General features: G+C 47.8%; 1 protein-coding gene across 19 annotated transcripts in view; it reads right to left on the bottom strand.

Moving 5' to 3' along the window:
• The window catches only part of FAM193B (family with sequence similarity 193 member B), a 35,372-nt gene extending 12,024 nt beyond the window's left edge, over positions 1-23,348 (bottom strand). For 2 of the 19 annotated variants that reach the window (XM_033179964.1, XM_033179965.1), the window contains exons 1-5: positions 23,008-23,348; positions 7,071-7,313; positions 6,039-6,273; positions 4,531-4,918; positions 630-828 (exon numbers count right to left, since the gene is read on the bottom strand). In XM_033179964.1, coding sequence (XP_033035855.1) covers positions 630-828; positions 4,531-4,918; positions 6,039-6,273; positions 7,071-7,313; positions 23,008-23,217 — 1,275 coding nt within the window. In that variant the 5' untranslated portion in view covers positions 23,218-23,348. Of the gene's footprint in view, positions 1-629; positions 829-4,530; positions 4,919-6,038; positions 6,274-7,070; positions 7,314-10,955; positions 11,154-15,905; positions 15,967-16,394; positions 16,479-20,627; positions 20,742-21,921 lie in introns of all 19 variants that reach the window. The other 17 variants (XM_033179971.1, XM_033179976.1, XM_033179972.1 and 14 more) reach the window with 17 other exon arrangements.
• Positions 23,349-23,578: the final 230 nt, after the last annotated feature.

Below are 23,578 nucleotides of genomic sequence, written 5' to 3'. Positions count from 1 at the left end.
AGTCTTTGTGAGCCTCAATTTTGTCATCTCTAAAATGAGGATAATTACCCGTAGCTCAAAGGTGACTAGCAATTTAATTACTTCATTTCTTCTATCCTCAACTGCTCTACCCTAACCAGAGGCCCTCTCCTCTTCACCTTATGAGACTTCTGCACTGCTTCCTCCCCCTGGCCAGAGCCAGCATGCCCTCTGATCTGAGCCTCCTTCCTGGCGCCATCTGTGCTCACGGCCTGTCCCTCGGCTGGCTGTCACACTTGGGGGACTGAGAGCCTTTTTGCTTCCACTCTGCCTTCATCACGCCCAAGCGTTCACTTCTCTGGGATTACACACGTATACATACTCATCAGAATCATAGCTTTCTCTCTGCCATTTCCTTTCCTTTTGCCTAAGGAAAAAAAGTCAATCTTAAGAGAAACCACGAGAAGAGCAAAGGTAGCAAAATGTTTAAAAACCCCGATCTCACGAATGTGCTGTGAGGATCAAGCGAGCGGACGCAGGTGCAAGGACTCATGGCCCCAGCGCGGTAATCGCCACCGTGAGCAAAGGGGTCTCTCTGGGGAGAACAGTGTGCTCCTTTTGCTCACCTGGGCTGGCCCCCAGCCCTCTCTGGCCTGGGCAGGCTCACTCACCGCATTGTGGCCGAAGAACTCACAGTAGCAGCAGTCACAGAACTTCCCATCTCTCTGGTGGGTGGAGGACGAGGTGCAGGAGCTTCGCTCAGAGCTGCTATCCTCTTCCTCACCCAGCCCCTCATCTGCCTCGCAGGGCTGGGGCAGCTGGCAAGCCAGGCCACTGTGTGCAAACTTGTGCCCCTTGCACCCGGGATCCCTGATGATGGGGAGGAAGGCCCAGAGGTGAGGGAGGGTGATGTAGGAGCCCAGGAAGCATCCCAACCACCACATGCCGTCCTGTCTGCCCTTCACTTGCCCCACTCCACAGAGGTCCCAGGCAGTCCAACTACATTGCACCTCTCACCAGAACAGGGCGAACACCTGCACTGTCCCTCAAGGCCCATCCCAAACACAAATGTGGCTCTTCTGGAAAGGTTTCCCCACACCTCCCTTGCCTGCACCCACCATGCACCCCTTCTCAGGCTGCTGTGCACACCTCACTCCATCCTCTGCTTACTGTGCGTCACGGTCACGGTCTGTCTGCGCATGTGTCTCTTAAACTGGACTGTGCGCCTCAAGGGCAGGGGCTGCATTGTTTCAGTTTTTGGGTCCCAGTGTGTAGTATAACAACCCGGCACACAGCAGCTGCTCAGTAAATAGGCCTGAACCCACTGGTGGGCTGATGGATCCTCTGGAACACTCAGGGCTATCCATGAGGTCAGTCTCCTTTCACTTTCTCAGGTGCTTCTGAGCAGACTCTGGTGCTCTGGAGCAGTGGGTGGAGCTGCCTTAACCACAGGGCACGGAGTTGAGAACAAGCGAGTGACTTCTGGGACACCAACTATAAGAGCCACTGTTTGTGCCAGGTTCTGGATTCGGCATCTTCTTCTTTTTTTTTTTTTTGAGACGGAGTCTCGCTCTGTCGCCCAAGGCTAGAATGCAGTGGCACAATCTCGGCTCAGTGCAAGCTTGACCTCCCAGATTCATGCCATTCTCCTGCCTCAGCCTCCTGAGTAGCTGGGACTACAGGTGCCCACCACCACGCCCGACTAATTTTTTTGTATTTTTAGTACAGACAGGGTTTCACTGTGTTAGCCAAGATGGTCTCGATCTTCTGACCTCATGATCCACTTGCCTTGGCCTCCTAAAGTGCTGGGATTACAGGTGTGAGCCACCATGCCTAGCCTTGGCATATTATTTCTAACCATCCCCAAAGTCCTGCAAAATAAGTGTCATTATCCCCACTCTGCAGTGGTGGAGAGTGAAGCTGAGTACTTGACTGCTTTGCCCAACAGGTGGCCAGGACTCAAGGATGCAAACAGACCGTGACAATAATGCATGATAAACAGGAGGATAAAGAGAGGTGTGCATAGTGCCCTGAGAAGGCGTGCATGGTGGGTGCAGGCAGGGGAGATGTGGGGAACTCAAGCCCACATTTCTCTCTATGCAAAACTCTACTCTCTCCACTGTACTGTTCTGCCTCTGGATTTCAGGAAGCACTGGGGTATCTTGTAATACAGAATATTTTCCCAGGGTAAGAATGAGACATATGCCTGAAACATCCCATAATTTGAGCCAGGAAGAGCTGAAGCCTTAGGTTGGGCCATGAGCAGCTGAAGCACCCATTGGGCTGGTCCAAGGGAACTGAGAGCAAGGACGGCGCTCAAGGAGCTGTGTGGAAACCCAGCTTCCAAGGCAGTCCAAAGCAGCCCTCTCTGCTGCTAGAAAGGATGCTAAGCATGTGACATGGATTAAAAAACATGGTGGCAGGAATCATTATCAGTGGTGGTTACAGAAGTTTATCTAAATCAACCATTCATTATCTATTGCATTAGCAAAATTGATTTTTTTTTTTTCTTTTGAGACGGAGTCTCGCTCTGTTGCCCAGGCTGGACGGAGTACAGTGGTACGATCTCAGCTCACTGCAACCTCCACCTCCTGGGTTCATGCGATTCTCCTGCCTCAGCCTCCCAAGTAGCTGGGACTACAGGCACACGCCACCATGCCCGGCTAATTTTTTTTTTTTTTGTATTTTTAATAAAGACAAGGTTTCACCATGCTGGCCAGGCTGGTCTGGAATTCCTGACCTCGTGATCTGCCCGCCTCAGCCTCCCAAAGTGCTGGGATTACAGGCAGGAGCCACTGCGCCTGGCCAGCAAAACGGATTTTATTTTATTTTATTTTTATTTTTTTATTTTTGGATTTTATTTTTTATTTTGAGACTAGCTCTCACTTTGTTGCCCAGGCTAGAGTTCAGTGGCACGATGTCGGCTCACTGCAGCCTATATCTCCCAGGCTCAAGCGGTCCTGTCCCACTTCAGCCCCCACAACCTGAGCAGCTGGAACTAGAGGCATGCATATTATGCCCCACTAGTTTTTAAATTTTTTGTAGAGACAGGGTCTCATTATGTTGCCCTTGCTAGTCTCCAATCTTTCTCAAGCAATCTTTCTGCCTTGGCCTCCCAAACTGCTGGGATTACAGGCATGAGCTGGTGCACCAGGCCACAAAATTGATTTTAGAAAAATTAAAATAGTGTGCCTGCAAATATGGGAAACCAGCACTCATTGGTGGTTACATCAATTTGGAGACCCCTTTGGATAGCAGTTTTTCAATGTGTATTAAGAACCCTCAAAAAGAACAAAAAACACCTAAACAGCCTTTAACCAGTAACTTTTTTCATTCTGAGAACTTGATTCCAACAAGAAAAATCCAAAAGAGGGAAAAGGCTTTAAGCAAAGACATATTTAGAGACACTGTTGGTAATGTTAAAATGTCGGAATAACCCAAATGCTCAGCAACTGGAGAACAATAACATGAATTGCGGTCAATGTTCTCCAGCCTTTGAAGCTGGGGCTAAGAACACCACAACAGAACACAAATATACTGAGGGGGCAACACTAAGTGAAAACCGGCGGGTGGCAGACTGCAGACACTGTCAATCCGGCATGTGCAAGACACAGGAGACTTTCCAATAAGAAAATAGAAACGCATGATAAACACAGATCTGATTTCTAACATAAAAATATACCTCTAACTTCTCCAAAGAATTATCTTTCAAATATATGTTAGTATAACCTTTCTCAGTACTTAGAGTTACTTCTAGGAATCTCCCCAAAGGACATGATTTCTCATTCAAACAGATTTAGGTGCAGGGATGCTTACTACAGTCTCATTCATCATGGTTAAACTGGAAATGCCTACATGTCCAGGAATAGGGGAATGATAAAGTATGCTTTTATATGGCCATTGAAAAGTGTCTTGAAGAATTTTAACTGGGGAAATGATCATGACATGATGTTAAAAAATTACTACTACATGAAAGGTATATCAAATATCTAATTATGTTATTTATATACAGAAACATGGTGAAAATATACCACAGTGGTAGAAGCTTAGGTTGTGAAGACATTTTTTTCCCTTATACATTTCTGAATTGTTCCAAGTTAAAGACAAAACAAAATACAAAACAAAAAAACCCCACGTACTATTTTTTTTTTTTTTAACTCTGTCACCCAGGCTGGAGTGCAGTGGCATGATCAATGCTCACAGCAACCCCAAACTCTTGGGTTCAAGCAATCCTCCTGCCTCAGCCTCCTGAGTAGCTAGGACTACAGTTGCATGCCACCACGCCTAGCTAATTTTCAAATTTTTTTATAGAGAGGGGGGTCTTGCCACATTCCCAGGCTGGTCTCAAACTCCTAGGCTCAAGTGATCTTCCTGCCTAGGACTCCCAAAGCGCTGGGAGTGTAGGTGTGAGCCACTGTGCCAGGCCAAAATACATACTTCTTTACAACTGGAAAAATAATGAAAGGACAGACATAGTCTACTCTTTAATTTCCACCTCAAAGTTACCCCCAAATTGTCCACAATTCTAAGTTCAAGTGGGTAGAGAGTGTGCCCTTCATGCAGCGCACTTACCTGTGAGTGCTAGGGGGTGGCTGAGAGCTCGGGGGTGGGAGGAGAGGCCCACTGCAGTGCTCACCACAGTGCCCGCTGCAGGGGTGGCTGCACCCTGAGAATGGTGGGGGCATCTTCAGGAGTGGCATGCTGGTGGAGGGCAGATGGGAGCTCTGATATGGCCCTGGAGTGTGGGGGGCGGTGGCAGCAGCAACAGGGCACTCTGAAGCCTGGGCAGGGAAAGGTGCTGCCGGGGTGGTGGGCAGCAGGTGTGGGTGGGGCGGGGAGCCAAAGGAGCTGGGGTGAGACGGGATTAGAGATGCTGGCTGGGGGTGGTGGCCGGTGGGGCTGTTAGGGGGAGCAGTGAGGTCTGAGTGCTGGTGGTGCTCCGAGATGGGGAAAGCCTCACCTGTGGGCAGAGGAAGGAGAAAGGGGTCAGAATAGGAGCCCAGACCTAGGAAGGAAAGCCCGCAGGCTCACTGCCACAGCATCCTGCTTCTGTGACCAGAGGACACAGCCTCTCAGCACAGGGGACCCTGGAGCTGGAGAAGATTCTGTGGGCAGCAACACAGCTGAGTGGGCTCAAGGAGCCCAGGCCCAAGCAAGAAGGTACTAGGAATGCTGATTCCACAGAAGGCCCCATGCCTTTTCTGTAGCATGAGCAGGGGATGTATATTCTGTCTCTCAGGGTCTCTCTAGGATTTGCTTGTACACAGATACTCCTCAGGCCTGGAGGATGATCTGCAGAAGCCAGTGGAGCAGCAGGCCCAGGCTCTGCCTCTGTGCCACGTGCAGCAAAGCAAAAGGGCACGCCAGACCCCTGAGGGCCCCAGATTTCATAGAAGTGGGAAGAAGGTTCTGATGACTCTCTAGCTTATGTACAAAAACTAATGGAATTATATACTGCTCAACACTCATAATTCTGGGGGCAGCACCACTTTGAAGAACCCAGCTCCTTCATTTAGAAGTATGACAGTAAATCATATTTACGTAATAAACCAATAACCCAAGAGTTTTGTCTCTGGGTCTCTGAGAGTTATTTCAGAGCCAAAGAAGACTTACACAGCTGCTAAATTAGCTAATAACCATTACGGCTTATACTGCCAGTCTCTTGGGCATTTAAATGCAGTGCTTTTATACCCATCCCTTAGGTGGGGAAATCAAGGCCTAGGAAGACACGGTTGCCCAGATCCTCTGTGGTGCTGCAGGGGTCAGGTGATCTAAGTCCTACGACTCCACTTTCTACTCAGACCTCACTGGGTGCCCTCTTGATTCAATGTGAACTACCAGAGCCAATGACAACTTTGAGAAGCAAACGTTTTCTACTAGCAGTATTTTTCAAGTTCAGAGTTGTGGGGAAAGGAGTTCCAGAGACAGTCAAAGTCTAAGCTGCCCCTGCTTCCCCCAGAACAGTTCCACTTTTACTTATTTTAGTAACCAGTCTTATGATTTGTTTGAACAAAGTGGACAGGAAAACACAGCTATCCACCTGTATAGGGCCTGGCTTTCTCCTGAGCCTGGAGACTCACCGGGGATGGTAGGAGGACTCCCAAGAGAGCTGCCTGGCATGGCCTCACTGGAATGTGCGGAATTCCAGAGGCCTGAGAGCTTATGTGCCGACAGGAACGAGCTAGGATCCCAGTCTCCTGAGTTCCCAGGGCAGGAAGAAGAGGACGAGGATGAGGATGATGAAGAGGAAGACGAGGAGGAATGAGAGTCATCTCCACAAGACTGTGATTTGCAGGATGTGTGTGACAAGGAGATCTGGAGAAGGGGGAGGAAAAAGGGTCATGGTCAAACAGCAAACATCGGAGCTGACCCTCTGCTGCTTCTGCTTTTCCTGAGGGAGCCCCTTGTCTTCCAGGTCATGTGCCATAGCAAAAACACAATGAATACAACTCCAGCTATAAGAACAAATGAGGGCCAGGCCTTTGCTGGGAAAGGGCTGTGGTGGTCCCACTTACATGCAATGTGTGGAGACTGGGGAGAAAGACCTGGTAGGGGCAGAGACTGCCTGTGAACTGCGGGCCTTTGGGGAGTAGAGAGCTGCCAAAGACAGGAAGGGCCTTTTGGCCAGGAGTCCTGAAGCTAAACTGATCCTGGGTAAAAGGGACGATCTGCAGTGACGTGAGAAATAAGGAAAGTCTGGCCATCGTGATTCATGAGACAGCAGACTTAGATGGCTCCCTGGTGTCTGTCCTTCTAACTAGGGCACATTTCAGACCCTCAAACTCATCTCTGTCTTCCATGTCTTACTGGTTGTCTTTCAAGCTGCCACAGAGCCGAAGACAGCAGGCTCATGATCTACCAGTACTTATGAGTGGGCCCTCATCCTGTGCGCAGACCACCCTGAGGGACTGACCGGTGGGCTGCCAGAAGTTTCTCTTCTTCCCCCAAATCTGAACTTGAGCTGCCAATGCTGTGCCAGTGCAGCCCAGAAGTCTCTCAGTGTTTGGGCACGGGAGCTGCCCAAGGAGAGCCACCTGAGGACAGGGAACAGCCTGACTTCCTTGGGAAGGCAGCCCTCCTGCATTCAGGGACCCCTGTCAGTGGTTACCTACCGCCACTGCATGTTCTCGACCTGTCTGCCTTTCATCTTCCTCCATGCTCTTTCGGCAACTCTGGCAGACCCACAGAGGCATCTCGCCTAGGAGATTCTTGACGAGCTTTGGCATGAAGTCAGGGGGCAGCTTCTCACCCTGCAACACCAGTCCATTTTGAGAAGGGCCTTCTTCCCAGCCTTTGCGTTCCCGGTGACACAGCAGGCAGCAAGTCTGCACAGGCTGGCTGGAGGCGGGGGGGACCTGTCCAACAGACAGAAACAGGGTTTCCCAGGAGGGGAAAGGCTCTCCTTCAAAATAATGGTAACAACGTTAGTAATGCCACTTATTACGTGCCAGGCACTGGGTTAGGCACTTTATAGACATAATTTAAATTTAGTCCTTGTAACAGCTCTGCAAATGAGGTGTTCTTATTCCCATTTTTTAAGATGAAGAAACAGATTTCAAGAAGTTAAATGAGTTGCCCAAGGTTATAAAGCTAGCGAGTGGTTGAACCCTAGTGAGTCTGACTCCAAAGCTCATGCTCAAATGTCCTAATTCTCTGACATCCCCAAATCTTAAAGGTTAAAGGCCCTTCCTTCTCTGGCATGGCTGGGAGTGGCTACAATTCTTGAGCTGCCTGTGCAGCCCAGGGACCAATGCCCATCTGGAAGGAAATAATGCTTTTAGTCAATGGACAGTTTAGGAGAATGTGTGGGTTTTCTGAAGAATTGCACAATTCCCTTAGGATTGCAGCAACATTTTGGAGGAGGTGTTTGTACAGCTAGTCAGAAAGTATCAACTCAATGGAAAATTGTGTCAGAGGGAAGGTAAGGCTTTGGTTGGTACCCCTGAGAGGTAGTGAGTATGGTGAAAACAATCTGGGCTTTGAAATCAAACAGGCATTCTAATCCCTGCCTGAACACATACTGGCTGGGTGACCTTGAGCAAGTTATTTAACTTCTCTGGGCTCCAATTCCTACCTACCTTGCAGAGTTGTTGTAAGGATCATCACTGCATAGCATGTAAAGTGTCTACCCTGTGTATGCCCATAACATAGGCCCAATACAGTCATTATTTGGACTTTTTTTTTTCCTTCTATGACAAACTTGACTTAGAAATGTAAGTCAGGCTGGGCGCGGTGGCTCACGCCTGTAATTCCAGCACTTTGGGAGGTCGAGGAGGGTGGATCATGAGGTCAGGAGATCGAGACCATCCTGGCTAACACAGTGAAACCCCGTCTCCACTAAAAATACAAAAAAATTAGCCGGGCATGGTGGCGAGTGCCTGTAGACCCAGCTACTCGGGAGGCTGAGGCAGGAGAATGGCATGAACCCAGGAGGTGGGGCTTGCAGTGAGCCAAGATCACGCAACTGCACTCCAGCCTGGGCAACAGAGCGAGACTCCGTCTCAAAAAAAAAAAAAAAAAAGAAAGAAAAATAAATATAAGTCTATAGGTTTGCTTTCACACTAAGGGGTCCTAACTGGGAGACTGATTGCATTTAATGCCTCCAATTAATAACTTCCTATATCCTGCAACTTTGTATCTGCCCCCACTCTGACACTGGGCTTGGCTATGTCACTTTGGCCAATGGGATGTTAGCAAACAGGCTGCCAGCCATAAACTTGAAAAGTGTGTATGCATTTCCACTTGTTTCCATGCATGGCTGGGCTTGCCCACTCCTGTACCTCTGCCATGGCCTGAGAGTGAGACGAGGCTAGCTGCTGGAGGGATGTGAGAGACTTGTGGAGAAAGCGAAGCCTTCCCAGCTGATCAGAGAAACATGAGTGAGCCCAGCTGAGAGCAGACTCGTGAGAGATAGAAAGTGGTATTGTTTTAAACCACTAGGTTTTGGAGGTGGTTTGTTATGCAATGGTAGTTAACTGACGTACCTTCCAAACTTACTCAACAGTAGGTAACATGTGTCTGCAGAGGCCTACAGGAATAATAAGGGTATCACCCTCATCCTACCAATAAGATAATGCCATCATTTTTCTCCCATGAAATTACTTTCTCATAATGAGTTCACATCAGGGTATCCTTAAGCCTGTAATGTTACCATTACACTGACTTGGGTCCCTGGTTTCTCAAAAAAGAAAAGAACCAAACAATAGTACCAGAAGCATAATGAAACATTTCGGGAAGTACAAGGAACTTAGACAGAAATTTTACATGTGGAACTCACAAAAGATACAGCCTAAATCAGTCTCTGCCAAGGGAACATTTCAATGAGCAAGACAGTTGTTTAATGGCAACTGCAGGAGTAGAAGGTTGATAGAGAAGGATGGTATTCAGAGAAATTAAGGCAAAGAAGAAACTTTCCATAGCTACGAAGTGCCACAGTAACTCTAGATAGAGTCCCTTTTCCTGCCATGATGATGACCACAAGGTGAGCACCAGGACATATACTTTTACTACAAGTTTCATTTCATTTGCATGCTAGGTTCGAAAGCCAGTACATATAATTAAAATCTTGTATAGTTATTCTTGAAAAAAAAATTTTTTTTTTTTGAGACGGAGTCTCGCTCTGTTGCCCAGGCTGGAGTGCGGTGGCACGATCTTGGCTCACTGCAAGCTCCACCTCCCAGGTTCACGTCATTCTCCTGCCTCAGCCTCCCGAGTAGCTGGGACTACAGGCGCCCGCCACCACGCTCAGCTAATTTTTTTGTACTTTTAGTGGAGACAGGGTTTCACCGTGTTAGCCAGGATAGTCTCGATCTCCTGACCTCATGATCCACCCGCCTCGGCCTCCCAAAGTGCTGGGATTACAGGCGTGAGCCACTGCACCTGGCCTGAAATTCTTTATATGGCATATAAAGCACAATACACAGTCATCCCTTAGTACTCATAGGGGATCAGTTTCAGGACACCCCACAGATACCGAAATCTGCAGATGCTCAAATCTCTGACATAAAATGGTGTCATATTTGTATATAACCAATGCACATACTCCCACAATCTCTGGATTACTTATAATATTTAATACAATGTAAATGCTATGTAAATAGCTGCTATACCGTATTGTTTAGGGAATAATGATGAGGCAAAAAGTCTACACATGTTCAGTATAGACACAACCATCCTTTTTTTTTTCCTTGAATATTTTCTATCCACAATTGGTTGAATCCACAGATGTGGAGGAATGACTGTATATGGTTTTGTAGTTATAACCAATAATTCAAATGTATAATAAAACATATGATACGTGTGTTTTCTGTTTTTAAAAGCAAATACACAATTCTTATAAATTAAGTGTGTAATTAATGTGACTGCATTTAGTGCCAAAGTACTTGTGGAAGGCACTGGGGCGCAGTGGAAACAACACTGGCTTTGGCGTTAATCCTGACCTCCATCACTTACCAGCTGTATGATGCTGAGCTAGTTCTACTTACCCTCTCTGTTTGCTCATCTGTAAAATGGGATTAAGTTTCAATTTGTAGGGTCAGCTGTGAGAAATAAATGTGATAAAGCACCTAGTCCACTGCTAGGCACATAGATGTTGCTCAACACATGGTATTAATCATTAACACCACAGGAACAATAGGAAACAATAAATGGTCACTGTATTTTACACGAACATGAGTCTCTCATATATGATGAATCTAAGCTGACTTGTTGGAAATCTTAATCTCTCCCCTCAACCCCATAAAGTCATTCCCTAAGTTCCCAAAATAATCTCTGCCTTTTTCTATGTCATGCTTTTGCTAAAGGGATCCTTTGCTTACAACCCACTTTCTTCTCATGTTTACCAGTGAGTAGCTGAGATGAAAGGCCCAATTTAAGTCCAGCCTCCTCCAGGCTTTCTCCTACAGAGTCCCTCTTGTAATTCACTTCTCCTCTCCCATCTCCTCCTAGTACACTGTGCCATGGTTATAGTAGTTGTGCCTTCTATTTAATTTATTTACCTGTATCTTCTGTCCCTTCTACAAGAGGCAGGTGCCAGGTCTGATTCCTGTCTGGATCCCTCACGGAGCAGTACAGGGCCTGGCTTGAGGCATGGGCTCAGCTGGGCATGTGGTAGAGAACTCAAGATTGGCTAGGTGTCCCCATGGCAATGCAGGTGTCAGGCAGTCCAATGAGACACTGCTTGAAATTACTGCTTCCTACAGAGAAAGGCCCATCTGTCCACCTGACCTCCAGAATGGTTCCAATCTTAACTGCGTTAGAGTAAAAGACTGCATTCTTTAGGGATTATGAGATGCCCCCAGTTAAACAAAATAATGTGACTCTCCCTAGAGCCAAAATGGTACACAAAATAAATGAGATTAGCCATCACTGGAAGTGACCTTACAGGACAGGTTGTCTTCCCAGTTAAAGCAAGAAACACAGGGCCTGAAAAGCTAATTAAGCTCTAATTGAAGCCGCCCAAAGGACTGAGTGACGATACCACCCATGCTGCATAAAGCTACCCATAGGATTAAGTCACATTAGAGACACAAAGCACTTAGCTCAAGGGATCCAGGCAGTAGGCACTCAATCTATTATCTAAGCCCCTTGGCTGTTCTGTTCTAAGTCTACATTGAAGACTAGTTTATCCACTGTCCTCTCGGAGTCTGGTACACTTGAGTCCTTCCTTCAGGCCCAGGCGGAAGGCCACTCCTAAAGCTGATGTCTTAACTCTAGGCCCTGGTGCCTGCCCCTGGGTATGATGCGCCTTGTGGAACTGGGGACTTTTTTCTGCTATTTTCATCTCCGCTTTAATTGCTAGAGGGCGATAAGAATCCCAAGCCCTAGAGATGTTATATTTAGTCAGTAATGCCACTGGTTCCTCCAAATTTTTGCTTTGGCAGAGAACAGCTCTTGGTTCAGAGTTCCCTTTGACTGTGATCTGCTGCCATTTTCCAAATTCTGGCATTCATGAACACTTATGCCCTGAAAAGTCAGTCAAGCCAGACTTTCAATCAGCTGCTCCCAAGCTGTATGTTTAGCACCTGGCACAGTATTCCTACACAAAGAACATGATCAGCAAATGTTCATCGAATGAATGAAAACTCCAACCATTTTTCTTCATCACAAAGGCTGATGGAACTGATTCTTGAATCCAGCAGCCCGTTGTTCCTGCTCACCTCAGTTTAAATTTCAGAGACTCTGAGGATGCAGCTCTAGCCTTAGGCAAAAGATGAGGGAAGAAAAATTCTGGGGGTTCTACTGATTTTGGATTTCCTCAAAAAAGCTCCAAGATAATTTTTCTTCACTCTAAGCAAAACCAGAATCTCTGGAGAGTGTGAGATTACTCACAGGAGATCCATGCTGTAGCATGCACTGCCCCAGAGCAGTGAAGGGGCCAAGTGAGCTCTAGGTACACTCCAGGGCCTAAGGGGCTGGCATCTGTAGCCATTAAAATCATTATCTCTGCTCCCTTACCAGATTAGGCCCAAGACTTTTTTGCCTTGACCTGAGAAGCATTAAGTTAGGGCATTCTACTTTTTCCTGGATAAAAGAGAGATAAAATCAAAGGAAGAGGAAGCCACTTTTTTTCATGGAACACCATTTTTTAACTGAAAGAATGACTTACTATTTAGACTTGGGAATTGGCAGACATTTTCTCAAAAAAATGAACAATGAATAAAATTAGCCTGTCACTTCAAGGAAAACAACTGATGGTATTTATGATGATATAAAATGCAAGCTTTCAAGTGAAAATTAGAATTCTGAAACTTCTGTCCACCACTATGAGTTTCACAGCTTCCAAATACTTAAAGACTTTTCTGATTAAATTGGTGGTGATATTAACAAATGTCATCTTTTGGTACTGTAAAATGAAATGGAAAACATTTGGAAGATCTGCAAAATCCAGTGAGCCTATTTTCCAAATGACCAAAGCATGATGGATTCAAAGCACTGGTTTGACCAATAGATTTTAGTGTAAATGAGTATGAAGACTTCACTGATAAGGGCTCAAATTCAATACTGGAAATTATCTGGCAAGGCTACTGAAACACTCCTCTCTTTTTCACTTACATATTTGTGTGAGGTTGGATTTTTTTTCATATACTTCAACCAAAACAATGTATTGCAACAGACTGAATACAGAAGCATATATGAGAAGCCAGCTTTAGTCTATTAAGCCAGATGGAAAGTAATTTGCAAATATGAAAAGAAGACCATTCTTCTAATTTTTTTTTTTTTTTAAAGATGAAATCTCGCTCTGTCACCCAGGCTGGAGTGCAGTGTTATGATCTCAGCTCACTGCAACCACCACCTGCTGGGTTCAAGTGATTCTCCTGCCTCAGCCTCCCAAGTGGCTAGGATTACAGGTGCCCGCCAATATGCCTGGCTAATTTTTTTTTTTTTGAGACGGAGCCTCGCTCTGTTGCCCAGGCTGGAGTGCAGTGGTGTGATCTCCGCTCACTGCAAGCTCCGCCTCCTGGGTTCACACCATTCTCCTGCCTCAGCCTCCCAAGTAGCTGGGAGTACAGCTGCCACTACGCCCTGCTAATTTTTTGTATTTTTTAGTAGAGATGGGGTTTCACTGTGTTAGCCAGGATGGTCTCGATCTCCTGACCTTGTGATCTGCCCGCCTCAGCCTTCCAGAGTGCTGGGATTACAGGCGTGAGCCACCATGCCCGGCCCACCCGGCTAATTTTTGTATTTTCAGTAGAGACAGGGTTTCACCATGTTGGCCATGCTGGTCTCGAACTCCTGACCTCAAGTGATCCGCCTGCCTCAGCCTCTCAAAGTGCTGGCATTACAGGCATGAGCCACCACGCCTGGCCATTCTCCTAATTTTGTTCTGGAAAATATAGTTTTCATTAAAAATTGTTATGTTAACATGATAGCTTCAATACTGTCTTTCTTAAATGAATTAGTGACAAAATATTTTAAAACTTTCTCAGCTTTAATATTTAATTCGGTAAATATCAATAGATATAAACAACATAAACAAAGGCTCAAAGGCCAGAAGCGGTGGCTCAAGCCTGTAATCCCAGCACTTTGGGAGGCCGAGACAGGCGGATCACAAGGTCAGGAGATCGAGACCATCCTGGCTAATGTGGTGAAACCCCATCTCTACTAAAAAAATACAAAAAACTAGCCGGGCGAGGTGGCGGGCGCCTGTAGTCCCAGCTACTCGGGAGGCTGAGGCAGGAAAATGGTGCAAACCCGGGAGGCGGAGTTTGCAGTGAGCTGAGATCCGGCCACTGCACTCCAGCCTGGGCGACAGAGCAAGACTCCTCTCAAAAAAAAAAAAAAAAAAAAGGCTCTTTGGGTTCCTCAATCATTTTTGGAATATATAAGGGTCTCCTGAGGTTGGAAGATTGCTCAAGCCCAAGTGACGGATATTGCAGTGAGCCAAGACTGCACCACTGTACTTCAAACTGGGTAACAGTGAGAGCCTGTCTCAAAAAAAAAAAAAAAAAAAAAAAAAAAGCTCTTTGGGGGCATGACTTAATTTTCTAGCTTGGCCTTTCTATCTCCAATTTGGGAATAACCCATTGCCAGACCAGACAGCTGTCAAGGACTACTCTGAAGCTGGATTGAATTTCCAGTACTCAACTTGGCCTCATTCATCCCATGGATTCTTTTTCATCTCCAGGGTTTGTGTATGTTTGTACAGGATTTCCCCAAGACACATGCTGTATCTAACCAGCTGCCCTACAACAGATCCCAAATTCTATTTTGAAATGGCCCACTGGAGCACTCTACTCTCAAGGCACCCAACTCCAAGAGCCTCTCTGTCACCAAGGCAGGCAGAGGACAACACCAGCAGCTAAAATTCCCTTTCAGAAGCAGAGAAAATGATCAATCGTCAGCCTAGAAAAACTCATTGTCATAGTTAACATCACTCACTCTTCCATTCACCCATTCATTCCCTCATTCAACATTCTCAGAGTCCGTTATCTCCTGCCAATTGTGTTAAGTGCTGGGAAACATCTATCCTTGACAATTCCTATTCATTCCCTAAGATTCTGGTCAAAGGTCAATGAAGGTTTTGCTGGTCAAGCTAAGCACAACTGATTCTATTTAGTATAGCATCATCAAAATGCGCCATAGGTGTATTCTGTCTGTTCCTAAATTCCTGGTAGAATGTAAGCTCTCTGGGGGCAGGGTGTGGACCTTGGTCATTTAAGTATGCGCAGGAACCTAACTTGGCTTGGGCCTGGCACATTGCAGGCATTCACTGAATAAACAAATGAAAGCTTAAAGCCCATCTGGCTCATGTCTCAGCTTTTTAACACAAAGGCAGAATGTAAAACAGAGTCAAACCAGTGCATTTCCCAACATGCTATAAGTCACTCTGAGCCACTGATGAGAGGGCAATCAGTGAGAAGAATCTCAGACCATTCTAATGCTGACAATCAGAGCTGCAGTTAATTCTTAAGAGAGTTGACACAACCCTACCTCAGTGCCCTGGAGCTGTTACCCAAACTTCCATGCAGGCTGTGGGCTTAGGCCCTTCCAGGAGGTAGAACAGCTGTTTCACACCGTAAGACTAGTCAGTGGAGAATCCTTTCTGGTTGTACAAGCTCGGTTGGGAGTGAGTCTCTCTGATCCTAGTGACCTTAACCCTAAAAGTTTCTCAGTTTTAATATCCCCACAAGGCTAGCTCATCTGCTGAACTGCCTCCTGGGTGCAATCAGCCACAAGGAGGGCCAAAGCCACAGATTTACCTGAATCCTCAGGTCAAACTGCCACTCTGCTACTGTAACCCCAGCACACGTTACTCATGGAGGAGGAAGAGCATGAACTTTGGGGATGAGACACAGTTGTGAGTTCAAATCCCAATTGTCATTTTCAATATGATCTTGGAATATTACTCAATTTCTTTGAGCCTCAATTTCCTCATTTATGAAATGGGAATAAAACCATATTTTACAGAGTTGTGAGGACAGAAGGAAATAAATTATGTAAAGTACCTGGCCTGGGCCTGGCACAAAGTAGGTGCTCAATACCCGTTAGTTTCTTTCCTCTTCTGCCCTGGAAGAAATGACAGGGAAACTTACTAAGTGAGACTTGCCCAAACCAAATTTATTTCTTGAAGCAAAGGACAGAAGGACTAGACAAGTGACTTCAAGACCTCTTTGAACCCCCAGCTCCTTGTTTTCTGGCTATAACTTCCTAATAAAACCTTCAGTGTTTGCAGTTCCACCAGCCCCTTCTTTCTGCCTTAGTTTCCCTACATCATTTTTCACAGTAGATAGATCTACTTGTAGCTACTACTTGTGCTAAGCATGCTAAGAATGACGGGGGGCGGGGGGGGGGGTCGGAAATAATAAAGGGAGCTAAGGGCCTTTGGTGGAGAATGAAGGGGAGATGGACGGCAGCATGTTGGCCCACAGGCTGTGCAACCATGCAGCTGCTGTGCTGGGAGCCACCCAGAGTTTGAAGGACGAAGGCAGACTCACAGGCACAGAACTGAAGGCACAAACACAGGGCCCTTCCCAAGACATAGCATGCCTCTCCTCAGTCCTTCTCTGTTTCTGCACATCCTGTCAAGAAGGACCAAATACATAAAGTAGTCACACCTTCACATATGCTGTTCCTTCTGCCTTTTTCTTCTCTTTTTTTTTAGGCTCGATCTGGGTGTTACATCCTCTTAAGTCCATAGGAACAATGAACTTGGCTTTGCTCTGGGATACCCTAACACTTTTTTGTTTAAAAACGTATCTCTAGAATAGAGCTTATCAAATATATTCTACTGGTTGAAATCTGTCCTTTCCACAATACTGTGAGCTTTTCAAGGGCAGAGCCTGTCTCCTACAAGTCACTGTATTGCAGTCATTCAGCAGAGGCTGTAGCACAGAGCAGGCACAGGTCAGTATTTGGATACACAATGGAAGATTAGCAGTTGGCAATATCATTAATAGATCAGAACTGGGGGAAGGTTTTTTGTTCTGTTTTAAACTAAGATTGTTTCTATTCTTGCTTATGGAAAAGCTCCTCCCTGGGAAGCCCATTGTTTGAATATCCTAGGTCTCCTCAAAGATCCCCCTGGCACCCTCGATTCAGCAGCTCCCAGACCCAGCCACATGTTAGAGTCACTTGGGGACAATTCAACAATAGACACCTGGGATCCAGACCTGGAGACTGATTCTGTAAGTCTGGGATAGGGTCCAGCAAAGCACAGGGGATCTGATGATTATTAGGTTGGGGCAAGGGAGAGGTGGAATCAAGCAATCACAGCTGTCTCTCCCACTGAGAATTACTTCTTCACATGCTATCAGAGAATGTATTGAAGCACATCACGTTCTCTTTCCTGCTTAAAACCTTTCATTGATTCCTCACCACCTACAGGATAAAGCCCAAACCTCTTGGTGTGGTTTTCAAGAACCCTGCTAGCCCCTCCAGCCAGATCTCTCCTGACTCTCCAAATGAGTGGTGCTCACCCTGGGTCTTTGTACAAGTTCCTTCCTTTGTTTGGACTCTTTTCTCCCACCTTGTTCTCTGGAGAACCTTGAAGACTCAGCTCTGAGAAGCATTCTCTGACCCATCTTCCTCTAGGTTACGTCTTGGGCAACCCCGACACCAAATATCTACAATACTTGGAGCTGCCACTCGTGTTAAGCACACAGCACTTCTTGGACCCTAACATTAACCTTGTAAGACTGGATTGTCTTGTTTTTTCTTTTGAGACGGAGTCTCACTCTGTCGCCCAGGCTGGAGTGCAGTGGCACAATCTCGGCTCAGTGCAAGCTCCGCCTCCCAGGTTCACGCCATTCTCCTGCCTCAGCCTCCCAAGTACCTGGGACTACAGGTGCCCACCACCTCGCCCGGCTAGTTTTTTTGTATTTTTAGTAGAGACGGGGTTTCACTGTGTTAGCCAGGATGGTCTCGATCTACTGACCTCGTGATCTGCCCACCTCAGCCTCCCAAAGTGCTGGGAATACAGGCGTGAGCCACCACGCCTGGCCTGGATTGTCATTTTATACATAAGAAAACAAACCAAGAGGCTGAAACACTTCCAAAGGCCACTTAATAGAGTCCAGGATGGCTAGGCACGGTGGCTCACACCTGTAACCTCAGCACTTTGGGAAGCCGAGCCAGATGGATCACAAAGTCAGGAGATCGAGACCACAGTGAAACCCTGTCTCTACTAAAAATACAAAAAATTAGCTGGGAGCGGTGGTGGGCACCTGTAGTCCCAGCTACTCGGGAGGCTGAGGCAGGAGAATGGTGTGAACCCGGGAGGCGGAGCTTGCAGCGAGCCAAGATCGCACCACTGTGCTCCAGCCTGGGCGACAGAGTGAGACTCCATCTCACACACACACACACAAAAAGTGTCCAGGATTTGAACCTTTATTTAGAGGAAGCCGATGTTATATCTCCTTCTAGCATCACTGCAATTACTATACACACGATCTCTAGACTATGAGCCCCTTGTGGGAAGGGACTATGTCTGATTCACTTCTGCATGCGCAGCTAGCCCAGGCCTGGCACAGAGCTGGGATCGGTTAATATTTGCACAATAAATGCCATGTGAGATAAGACTGGGCATCACAGCATGCGAATGGCTGGCCTAAATGAACGAATAACTGCCAACCTGGCCCAGTTTGGGGGCAGATAAGAATGAAGTGGTAGAATCCTCACTTATTAGAATTTAGTTTAACAGCCAGGCATTGAGGATATAAGGACCACAGGACCACACACAGTATATACCCCCCAAATAAATTAAAACATAGACCCTGCTCTAAAAACTTCTAGATGAGGTAAGTAAAGGTGTTAGGATCATCTATCTGATATTAGAAATTAAAATTTAAAACTCAGCTGGGTGCAGTGGCATGCACATGTAGTCCCAGCTATTTGGGAGGCTTAAGAAGTATTACTTGAGTCCAGGAGTTTGAGGATAGCCTAAGCAACACAGCAAGATCCTATCTCTAAATAAAATAAAATAAAATAAAATAAAATAAAATAAAATAAAATCCTAAGTCGGTAAGTCTTCATTTTCAAAGGTCTTTTGACATTTTTACTGAGTTAGTCTCTACTGGCTTACAAAGAAGAACCAGAGGTGGCAGGGATCCCCTCAGTACCATTTCCTCCTACTGACAATGGAAGCTGTGCAGGCTGGGCAGGTAGTGATTCCAAGGGGGAGGTCCCCAAAGATAGGAACTGTCTTATCCATCTGTGCACCCCAAATAAAGGTCCTGGCACAGAGGTTGTTTTGATATCTGCTGAGTGAATTAAACATAATGAGATGGTTTTATTAAAGATACTGACTAATCATCTGCTCCAATTTCTTGAGGAAGCAGTGGGAGAATCGGATCTCTAGAGACCCTTTAAACTAGACTGGGCAAAGGCCCAGAGGACGAGGTGGAGGGGACCAAGAGGTGGACAAGGGTAGGATGAGCTCACCTCTCCTCACCAACTGCTGGTTTACATCCTAGCAAGTCTCCTGGGGGCTTACTGAGTGTACCTGGATTACAAACTGAGTGGTCCAAGAGAGATGAAAGACAGCTAGCAGAGCGAATAGGCCAGAACACTCAGGCTTTGTATGGCCACCTGGCACAGCTCCTGCCACCTCTCTTAGGTGAGGCGCCTCTATGTACTAGCTGCTACATAGGTTGCTTCTCTTGTGAAGTATTATTTATTTATTTATTTTTTTAAGGAGAAGGAGATGGGGTTTCCCTCTGTCCCCCAGGCTGGGGTCGAGTGGCGTGCACTTGAAGTCCTGGGTAACTTGAACTCCTGGGTTCAAGCAATCCTCCCGCCTCAGCATCCCAAGTAGCTGAGATTATAGGTATGCACTCATGCCCAGCTAAGTTTTGACTTCATTTTTTTTGTAGAACCAGAGAGCTCACTATGTCACCAAGGCTGGTCTCAAACTTCTGGCCTCAAGGGATCCTCCTGCCTCAGCCTCCCAAAGTACTGGGATTACAGGCGTGAGCCACCAAGGCCTCTTGTGAAGTTCTTGATGGGGTCAGAGAGAAGCAACTTGCAGAGTCACAAAGCTAGGAGGCTAAGCTGGGAATTCAATCCAAGTCTCTAAACACTACTCCCCACTGCCTCTTATAATTGCTTTTTCAGTTGTTCCTTGTTTGTTTGTTTTTTCCTTTGCTAATAAGGTAGTAACTGTTTCAGTCTTCTTGTGCTGTAAACAAGGATTTGGGTTGTTAGGAAACAGATCAGTGTGGTTTAGTGGCCTGAAACAATTGAAAGTTAAGCCGTTTGGGATCCCAATTAAACTCAAGGTCCTGCTTTAAAATTGTACAGGTTATGCAAATAAGTGAAGGGGCCTGGAAAGAACCAGAAGAGGCCTAAGGAGCACAGGCTGTCTAAAAGGGCCAAATGCTACTCAGAGACTACTGATTACTGCCTTGTGGAAAAGTGGACCCAGCATCATCATATCTTTAGTTTAAAAAGAGCCCCAAATCCAAATGTGTGGGAAACCTTTTGATCTTTAAAATATGGTCTCAAATGAAAATACAAACAGAAACAAAGCAATGTGTGAGCTGGGGCATTCCAACAAGCCTGTGGACTGGGAGTGGTCCTATTTGCCACCTTGGAATTCAGTTTGGTATATGACACTGAGTTTCATCTTCCTTATCCACTCTGTATACGTAAGATAGGGCTATGAGTGGCAGTGAGAGCCAGAGAACCTCAACAAAGACACGCTTGCAGGCAGAGCAATGACTGAACCCTACCTTTCTACTAGGTGCTTTGCACCAGGGCACAAAAGCCTGCTTCCAGACCCCACCCCCGGTCAAAGTGGGGCATAATCAGAACCGAATTTACCAGTTTGTTTCCCTTCTTTGGGGCTGTAGTTTAAAAAAAAAAAAAAAAAGACTTGTTAAAAATCCCCCAAACTACCTAAGAGTCCTCTTCTTTTCTTTTGCCTGACACCTATAGATGGAGTCATTTGGGCAAATGTTTAGTTGCTCTGAGTTTCTGTTTCTTCATCTGAAAAATGGGGTAATAATATTTATATCCTCTAGTTTGTTGATCAACATTTGTTAACCACTAGGCACAGGGGTACAATGGTGACTGACATGGCTCCTGAACTCACAGAGTTCACAAATAAAACCAGATAATCAAATCAATGGTCAATTCATCATATGTGTGCTAAATGCTGCGGAGAAATACAGTGGAGGGGGGAAGATTATAAGTAAGGTATGTAAAGTGCCTGGCACAAATAAATGAATCAGTAGGTCAGGCAGTGGAGTAGACAAGAACATGGTAGGAAACTAGATGTCAAAGCAATTGATGAAGCGTAGAGCTCTTGGCAAAGTTATATCCTCAATAAAAACTGAATGGTTGAGCCATCATCCAAGCTTTCTGGCATCTCTATGTGGCAGAGACCCTAAAGTATTCTATGGTCTGCTGAATGAGAAGAAGAGAAGACAACAGCTTCCCGACTCTCCCTTCTCCCACTCTCCCTTTTTGGGTAACAGCACTCCCAGGGGGGTCCCAGAGTAGGCTGGTGGGGGAAGCAGCCTCAGGGTTGGAAGCTAGACCCAGTAGGGGTCGGGGGTCCCACCTGGGGAGTCTCCTATGGAAGCAGTGTCAGCCTAGGACAGGAGATGGGGACAGGGATGAAGGTGGAGCTTCTGACACTCAATAAGTGGTGACATTTTCATTAATTAAAAACCTTATTGTGATCTGAGACACAAGGAAATCAGCATGAAAACTGGGTTACAATAAGCACGGGTTCTGGACTGATTCACTTTCTCTCTCATTCACCTAGTTATTTTTACTCTGTGTTAGCAAGGCCCTGGGCGAGGCGTGGAGGATCAGAGATAGATGGCATAGCCTGTGTCCCTGTGGAGTTCACAGTCCAGGGCAGGCAACAGACATATCAACAGAACGTTTCATCACAGAAAGGGGAGTGCTACCAGAGGGAGGCACAGAGGGCTGTGGGCACAGAGAGGGCACCTGACGCAACTAGGGAGGTCAGGGGAGGCTTTGTAGGAAGGTACCCCAAATGGCAACCCCACTCACATGCACAATTCCAGAGATTCTACTAGAAGGCTGTCAAGAGCCATGCCTTCTGGCTGCACCAGCCTCCCAGAGTCCCCTGCTGCCCGATGCAGTGTCTGCAGAGCCAAACGCATCTTCCGCCACGCCTCATCCTCATCCGGCGCCGCATCCGACCCTCCAAGACTCCTGCAGGAGCCTGCCTTCCTGGGCAGGCTCAGCCAAAAGACCAACTCAAAACTCTTTTGTCAGAGCAAGCTTAGGGAGAGCCACCCAGCCCCGAGTGCCACAACCCTCCCAGAGCAACCGTGGCCCATGTCACCCCCGCCTCTCAGTGAACACTGGCAGGGTACCTCCCATTATCTCCTTTGCTCAAAAGAAAGTGACCTTCCTCCAGGTGGCAAGCTGGAAGCTTTGGAGAATCCTCCTACTGTTCACTCTCAGCAGGATTCTCCAAACCCGGGATCTCAGGGTCGGGGCGGGCTGCCTTGCGGGGCAGGGGAAGGGAGAAAGGGCAGGTTCTGCTGGGTTTCCACCTCCATGCAGAAACCCCACCAAAAACTCTTCCGGGCAGCCTGGCTGTCTGCTCCGACTGCTCTGCTGGGTATGGCGAGGAGGTGCCAGGAGACACAGCTGCTGAGGGGGCCGCGGCTGCAGGCGGTGCAGGGGACGGAGTGGAGCCGTTCCCGAGGGGAGAGGGAAGAGGCTGCAGGCGTCCAGTCCCAGAGCCCCGAGATGGCCTGTGGCTGAGGGAGCAGGTGGGCCCAGGGGGAGGTGGCGGGCCGAGAGAGGAGCTGCGGCCTCGGGATCACAGCCCAGTCCCAGTGTGGGTGTACGGCCAGACGTTAGTCTCTGCTCCAGCCCGGAGGCGGCGGGGAGAGGGGAGCAGCTTCAGCCTAGTCGCAGGAGCGCGGACCGAGCCTCGGCTTTGGGGAGAGGGGTCCAGCCTCCATTCCCGCCCCGGGGGAGAAAGCTTCGGCGCCGGACCCGGGAGAAGGCTGCTGCCCCAGCCGCGGCAGGATGGCCCATCCCCAACCCCGCCCCACTCCCGCTCCCGTTCGGGGGAGGTGAAAGCGCCCGGGCCGCCGAAGTCGCCTCGCTCGCTCCTACCTGCGGGCCGGGCACCAGGTTGGGTTCGTCGTCCTCCCTGGGGCCGTCGCGATCGGGCTCCGCCGGTGCCTCCGGGGGGCCTGCATCCGCTCCCGCCTCCAGGCTTGGCGGCGGCGGGGGCTCGGGCGCCTGGGGATTCTGCGGCCCCGCGGCCCGAGCCCGCTCGCGCCTGCCCGCGCCGCCGCTCGGCCTGCTCCGCCTCCGAGTCATGCTGCCGCTCGCGCCGCTCCCTCGCTCCACACGCTGCGCCGCCGCCGCCGCCGCTACCGCTCCCCTCACAGGACAACAGCCAATATGGCGGCGCCCGGCTCCCCCCTCCGCCTGCTGCCAGCAGGTCAGAGGGCACGCGGAGTCCGCGCCGCCGCACTAGCCCCCGAGGCCGCCTGCGCCATTTTGAATAAGGTCACCACCCGGAGTTCCGTGGGAGAAAAGCCTGGTGGGGAGACGCCCTTCCCCCCTACGCGGGACGGGAAGGATGCTACCTGCTGGAGGAACGCGTGTAACACGGTGGTAATCGCGGTGCACCACCCTAGCACTTAATAATTGCCTGTTAAATGGATGAGTGAATTAA

This window comes from Trachypithecus francoisi, unplaced genomic scaffold (assembly GCF_009764315.1).
Source record: "Trachypithecus francoisi isolate TF-2019V2 unplaced genomic scaffold, Tfra_2.0 Lachesis_group2, whole genome shotgun sequence".
NCBI lineage: Eukaryota > Metazoa > Chordata > Mammalia > Primates > Cercopithecidae > Trachypithecus > Trachypithecus francoisi.
Note: the sequence above shows the minus strand (reverse complement) of the source record. Positions and strands in the feature narration are given on the sequence as shown.